Source organism: Oryzias latipes, chromosome 18, assembly GCF_053564925.1.
Source record: "Oryzias latipes strain Hd-rR chromosome 18, Olatipes_Hd-rR_3.1".
In the NCBI taxonomy this organism is placed as follows: Eukaryota; Metazoa; Chordata; class Actinopteri; order Beloniformes; family Adrianichthyidae; genus Oryzias; species Oryzias latipes.
Genome location: NC_136254.1, coordinates 20,432,618 through 20,439,229, shown reverse-complemented (window position 1 = coordinate 20,439,229; position 6,612 = coordinate 20,432,618). Strand labels below are relative to the sequence as shown.

The window sequence follows — 6,612 nt, the reverse complement described above, 5'->3', positions numbered from 1 at the left end:
GTGGCAGAGTAGGCAACCACACTTTCCTGAATCCCTTAGAGCTTTTTATTTCAATATTTGTCTGCATGAATGCTCGGTTATAAACAAATTAAACTTTTAACTGTAAAATCTTGTCTTTGAAGTCTTTCTTTCTCTCTCTCTCTCTCTCTCTCTCACACACACACACACACACACACACACACCCACGCACACACATACAGGTTACTTTGGTTTGCAAGGACATTTTTCAGAAACACACCCACCCACCCACACACACACACACACACACACACACAAAATGCCACCACCCAGTCTTCCGGTTGGGTCCTTTCATTTATGAAAGAACTGAAACTTTATTCTCTATCAGATACCAGCGCGCGCTCAGTTCTGCTCTGTTCTGCTCTGTTCTGCTCTGCAGCATTAACAAGGTAAGAGAAACTTTTCCGTCTTCAAATGTAATTACATATAAAAAAATATATGAATAAGCTCTTATTTTTCTTCATTATTATTGTTATTCAAACCCCCCTCCCCCCCCCCAAAAAAAAGAAAACATTAAAAAAGACACAATATCTCAGTGTTATGTCCAAATATAAAAACCAAAAAATAAAACAACCAAAAATGATTTTAAAAAATCATTCTACATTTTTTTAATGCATTTTTCACCATGTCACACGTGTCGCTTAATTGCTGAAGCCGCCACGTGCGCATTTCTCACAACAGGCACGCGGCTATTGATTTAACTAGTTATTGTGTTGTTTAAAAATAAGTTTTAGTGCTTCTGTACAGTTTGGAGGCAGTTTTTAAATGCTATTTCCTAGCTTAAAAATTGTATTTGATTAATCGGTGAATGCAACCGTATTTAAAAAACATGTTTTGCATTTAAAAAAAGAGAAAGTGTTGTATAATTACATTTTTATTGAACTAAAATGCAAGTCGTTTTTATATATATAAAAACCCCAAGTCTTTATATTTGTGCAAATTTGCTGGCCTTGTTGACGTCCTTTTAAACAAAATTGACTTTTTTAACTTTAATAAAAAAAAAAAAAAACTTAAGGCCTGATTGTGCAATAGCACAATGTGACCAGTAGAGGGCACTTATTTAAAAAAAAAACTCCTTTTGCCTTGTAAAAGACAGATAAAAGAAATCGGCATATCTATGCAACAAACAGTTTTCCACCACCACACTGCGACCTGGATGAGATTTGGAGACTGGTGTCAAAGGAGGACAACAGAAATTCTTTTACAAACAAATCCTCACGAAATAACAGGTTGTTATGGGGGAGTTGAGGATGAAGAGCAGGTTGGAGCATTAAAGAGAGGTGAAGCGACTCTTCGGCCTTTCTTCATTTCTTATAGATCTAGTAAAGAAAAGTCGCAGAGGTTTTAAAGTAAATATAAAGAATCAAACAAAGGAGAAATGTCACAAAAATAGTCTCTAGAAAGGATGCAAAAAATTCCCATTTCTCTTTTTAACTTTTGAAAAACGTTTTATCCCTTAAACCTGATTTAGTTCTATGTACATTAAAGGTTGCACATGTGCTTTAACAATCAGAAGTGATCCTCTGCCCCCTGAATCCTACTTCTTGCTATTTATAAAAGTGATTATCAGAATATTTGAGCATTTAAAAAAAAAGAAATGGATTCAGACTTCTGACCTTGTGATCTTGCGGTATTTATTAATATAGACACAGCTTTTGGTGTTAAAGACCCACTCTGATGAAAACAGTGTTTTTGGCGTTTTTAACATGTTCTTGTGGCATTTTCTGACAATGGAGGACTTATGTTAAGAAAAACTAAGCTTAAAATTCCATTCCATAAGCCCCGCCCACAACTTAGATGAACATTTCTAATGAACTCCTGCTGCTCTGCAGAAATTATGTCCAAAAAAACGACACAGGTTTTTAGATTTTGGCTAAAAACGGCATGATCTTAATTAAAAAGGCCACTGGAAAAGCTTTGAAAATTGCTCAAAAGATGATCAGAAAGTAAAATCTTTTGCCTTTAGTTCATTTCTCTTTGCTGCCACATTTTCTTCTCCTTCACTTAAGAAATAGACCCAATAAACCATAAAGGACATAACCGGCTTCTAGAACCAATCCTTGTTTTGAGAAATAAAACATTCACGCAGAATTATTATTATTATTTTTGGCCGTTTGTGCAGGAAGGGTTTGTGGTAAACATAAATTTAAACTGTCTAATCTTAGAAAGAATCTTTTCCCTTTCAGATCCAGCATGACAGCCGTGGGGACCTGGAGCACTGGGATGTGCGAATGTTGCGCTGATGTTGGCACGTGTAAGTCCATTTAGCACTGAAATATAAAGGTTTTTTTTTCTTTTTTTCTTTTTAGAATGTGTGCCAAAAAAACCCCAGAAGGTCTAACATTTAATTGCATCATTGTTGTTGAATTTAATAAACAACTTACTTGATGATTGAGGACTTGTGAAAGCAGAACAAGAAGTGGAATCAGCTTTTCTTTTGCTAAAAGAATTCAAAGTGTGTTTAAAATGAAGGATAAGTCTCAGACATTCATTCAAAATCTGCTCTCTATTGGGAAAAAAGTCCTTGTGACACAATTGTGAACTTGATTCTTTTGGTTTCGCTCCAAAAATATTTGACTTAAACATGAACAAATAGATTTGAAGTTGATGCTGAGAAACATTTAGTTTTCGTTTTTCCTTTTGTTGATTCGGCCTCAGATTCAGCTTCAGGTCAAACTTCACAGAGAAAAAGGAACAAAGTAAACCGTGAGAGGAACAGAAACAAAACTAATTCAGGTCCTGAACAACCAGCCGCTCCTCCTCGGACTCAAGGGACAAGATATTTTAGCATTTGTTGGTCTCCTTTTTTGTCTCAAAAAAAAAAGAAAAAAATAGGAAAATTTTTCCTCCAAGCTTTGAGTAAAAAAAAAAAAAAACAGTTCATTTGAATGCAGGAGGTTTCTTTATCAGACTTAAAACGCTTCATGCTGGGATTATTTTCCAATTTTGTCACAGGCCAGATTTCTGATTTACAAAAAAGAAACAAAACTTTGAATTCTCAACGATGGCTGTGGGCTGGTTGAAACCTGCGTCTGCTGGCGTTCTACTGATTGGTGGAATTCCAGGGCGTCTCCTGGCTCACGGTACTCTCCTGTAAGCCCGCGGTTCCCTGCCAACGCCTGTCAGTTGGTGTGAAGTAGCTGGGAGAAATCCAAAGCGATAAGCATTAAGAACATCCGTTGGGTTCAAACTTGCAGATTAGTTTCCATTGGTTTTGATGGAAACCCCCCTCCTTTCAGATGTTGCAGTTTAATTATTAGTTGACCGCATTTACTGTATATAAGAATTGGACTAAGTGACTCCTCCCCCCTCTCATTCCAAACAGGAAGTAGTTCCTGTATCCAAGAAGCCAAAATCCCGTAGACCTCTACAGAAAAACAGCTAGCCCTCAGTCATTCTATTTCTCAAAATAACCATTCTTGCTTTGATTTTTAAACATGTTCTTGATAGGGTTGTGTATTGGCAAGAGTCTGGCAAAACAAAATATATCCTGATACTCGTCTCACGATACGATACATATCGCGATATTGTACCGGAACACATTTTCATTTTGCAAAGATCTGCGCATTTGCAGAGTAGGACCATACAGATCTGCGCATTTGCAAAGCCTAACTTGTCTGAGAGTCTCAGAGTGCACATGTATTATTTTAGTCTTGTTGGGTAATGTTACCAGGAGCAAATTAAAATGCCTTAACTGTTGCAATGTTGGCGACAAGAGAAAGTGAAAGTTTCATGTGTGCTTGGATCGATGGGGTGTGCGATACAGATGGAGTGGTGACAACGGCAACTGAGTTCACTTCATTTGGTTAGACTCAGAAGTCATTTTCCATTGGTGACATCACACTGGCTCGGCCCAGTTCTCAGATACAGTCATTGAGAATGTGGAGCTGCATTTGCAGAACATTGAATGCACTAACCCCCCCCCCCCCCCCCCCTCCGCCATCTGTAGGCTGCTGTGCCATGTGGTGCTTCCCCTGCATGCAGTGTCAGACGGCCCAGAAGCACGGCTGGTGCTGCGCTATGCCACTCCTGGATATCTGTGGCGTGGTGACCTGCCTTCTCCGTTCTTCTATCAGAGAGCGCCACCACATCCCTGTAAGTCGGGAGGGGAGGAGGGATGTGTGTGTGCAAAAGCACATTTCTGCACAAGTTTTTGCATCCAAATTTAGCCAATACTTTGGAAAAACTCCAAATAAATATTCAATCAGTGTAATTCCAGTGAATTTGTAATTGGAGATAAGTGGCTTTGCGCTGATATACAAATGCCAGAGAATCTGCTGGAATTCCTATGATCGCGTCAACAGTCGTAGAGTTAAGGCCCGTACACACCGGGACGAATTTCGCCGGCGATTTTCGCCGACGTTTAACGCCTCGTGACTAAACAAAGGGCACCAATGAGAGTGTGCACACCGACGCGAAAAAACGCCACGCGCCAAAAAAAAAAACGCCTCGGGTTCGTTTTTTTTTTCGACGCGTGGCGTCGAAATCTCTTCGACCAATGAGAATGGCGCTTTTGCACACGTGCCTGGAGCTTCTGAAGTTACAGTAAAACACAACTTGGGGGCGCTCAAACACAAAACTGCCTTGCTGAGCACACATACCAGCGAAGAAGATAGACGTCAAGTAGCGTCTACACTGCCGCGAAGAAATAATGACGGACATTCTTAAATATCCCCGAACCAAGCACCAGTTGGAGCTACTGGTGCTTGAAATATTCATGTTTTCTTTGTATTATTCTGACAAGCGCGTAAATACTTGCTCTCTTCTTCTGAGTGAAAAGCGACTTTAAGAATCGTAAAGTTGCGCAGCGCCACCTTGTGTACAGGAGTATTTCTGTTTACATTAAGCGCCATCTAACGTCAGGGAATGAAATTGCATGTTCGCTCGGCTCACCGTCAGCGAAAATCGCCTGGGTGTGAACACAAAAAACGTGTCGAAAAACGCTGGCGAATAACGCCTGGCAAATATTCGTCCCGGTGTGTACGGGCCTTTACGGTATGTCAGAGCGCGTGTGTTATTGGGGAGTCGTCTGCAACGTCTCCGGTGTTTAATTAATTCACTCCCAGATTTTCCCAATCTTTCATCATTCATTAAAAGAAAACATTTTTTTCCCCACAAACTGTTCTTTCTTCCATCAACTGCAAGAAGCAGTGATGGTCGAGAACTGCTCAAGCGTTTGCCAGACAGCAGCCGTTTCAGGCGTTGCACTTCCTCAGTTTCTGTTTAGCTGCAGCTGTGCATGCAAAATACAGTTATGCGTGCATTTTTTTTATTCATGCAAAGTAGTTCATGACAGAACAGGTTATATTTATATTGTTTCCCCACTTCAGGACAAAGCCAGGTTTTTATATTCTATTATTTTATCACTTTTTTTTTTTTATCGTGGTGTGCGTATGTGTGTGTTTTTGCGGGGGGTGGGGGGGGGGGGGGGGGGTTGTCGCACTGTTTGTCTTGTCATCTTGTTTTTAAATTTTATTGCATTTTATGCACAGCACTTTGAGTGACAGATGTTATTGAAAAAGTGCTACATAAATAAAGGTTGATTTGATTTGATTTGATTTATTTAACATGAAAACAGTGTCATCTGTATGTTGGTATGTTGATAAAATTGGGAAGATTCAGCTTGTAGAAATAGTTCCTGCAGATTTTTGAGCCTTAAAATAACAATAAGCAATGTTTTGTGAAAAAAAACCCCCTCCCATCGATTTCCGTCTGCGTTCATGGTTTCCTCCTCCTCCTTCCTGTCTGCAGGGGTCGTGCATCGACGACTGCTGCAAGTGCATGTTCTGCTATCCGTGCGTCTGGTGCCAGATGCACCGAGAGGTCAAGGTGCGATCCAATGCTGGCAGCGCCGTCTGCCACACTGTGGTCACTACTCAGGTCATCAGGAGTTAAGCTAGTCAGGAGCTAGCAGGCTATTTCACATGTTTAAGGAAATACCTTAAAGGAATTTTTTAAATTTTAATTTTAATGGTTACTGCTTTAGTTAGTAGATGAAAGGTTTTTGTTTTGTTTTATTCCTTCCAGGTTTGTTAAAGATTTCTGATACTGGAAAATGTTATTAAAATAGTCTTTGGTTTGACTTAATGAATGTTTTTTCTTGCATACAGAAGAAGAATTTCATTTGAAAACATGTTTAAATTTTTTTTTGTCAATGTAGCATGCACGCTACTGTTTAGTTAGAAAAATATGCTCTTATTGTATCTGGAAACCGTTGAAAATGAGTCTGTTTTGACACTTTCATGTACATTGAAAACCTTTTGGAAAAATATTTCCTAACATAGAACTCTTTGAAAAAGCATTTTCCCTTTTCAGATTTTCTTTTTTATTCAAATAAAAGGTTATGAATCTAACAAGTTTCCAACGAAATGCAAAACGTTCAAAGAATTAAAGTGCTTTTAAAGGTAGTTTCATGTATAAAAGAGACGCTCTGGGATTTCGCAGGGTTGCGATCCTACACTTTTATTGACAGAAAAATTTGTGTCCAATCACTGCGACTTTGGCCAAAAGCTCTTGTTTTAAACAAGATCCCCCATCAAACTGTCTCTGCCAACCGAGTTCAGAGACTCAAACTTAAAGTCGACCCATCAAACA

At 39.2% G+C, this 6,612-nt stretch overlaps 1 protein-coding gene across 1 annotated transcript; it reads left to right on the top strand.

Moving 5' to 3' along the window:
* The first annotated feature begins 263 nt into the window (after positions 1-263).
* On the top strand, positions 264-6,374 carry ponzr1 (plac8 onzin related protein 1). The gene is made up of 4 exons (XM_023966198.2): positions 264-407; positions 2,205-2,272; positions 3,968-4,113; positions 5,770-6,374. The coding sequence occupies exons 1-4, from the start codon at positions 316-318 to the stop codon at positions 5,911-5,913; spliced, it is 450 nt and encodes a 149-aa protein (XP_023821966.1). The 5' UTR covers positions 264-315; the 3' UTR covers positions 5,914-6,374.
* Positions 6,375-6,612: the final 238 nt, after the last annotated feature.

What these genes read in the sequence shown, in the direction of transcription:
- ponzr1 (XM_023966198.2), top strand. Translation starts at nt 316, where the DNA reads ATGAAAGAACTGAAACTTTATTCTCTATCAGATACCAGCGCGCGCTCA. An exon ending in TTGCGCTGATGTTGGCACGT is followed by an intron (nt 2,273 to 3,967) that starts GTAAGTCCATTT and finishes CGCCATCTGTAG; the next exon opens with GCTGCTGTGCCATGTGGTGC. An exon ending in GAGAGCGCCACCACATCCCT is followed by an intron (nt 4,114 to 5,769) that starts GTAAGTCGGGAG and finishes TCCTGTCTGCAG; the next exon opens with GGGTCGTGCATCGACGACTG.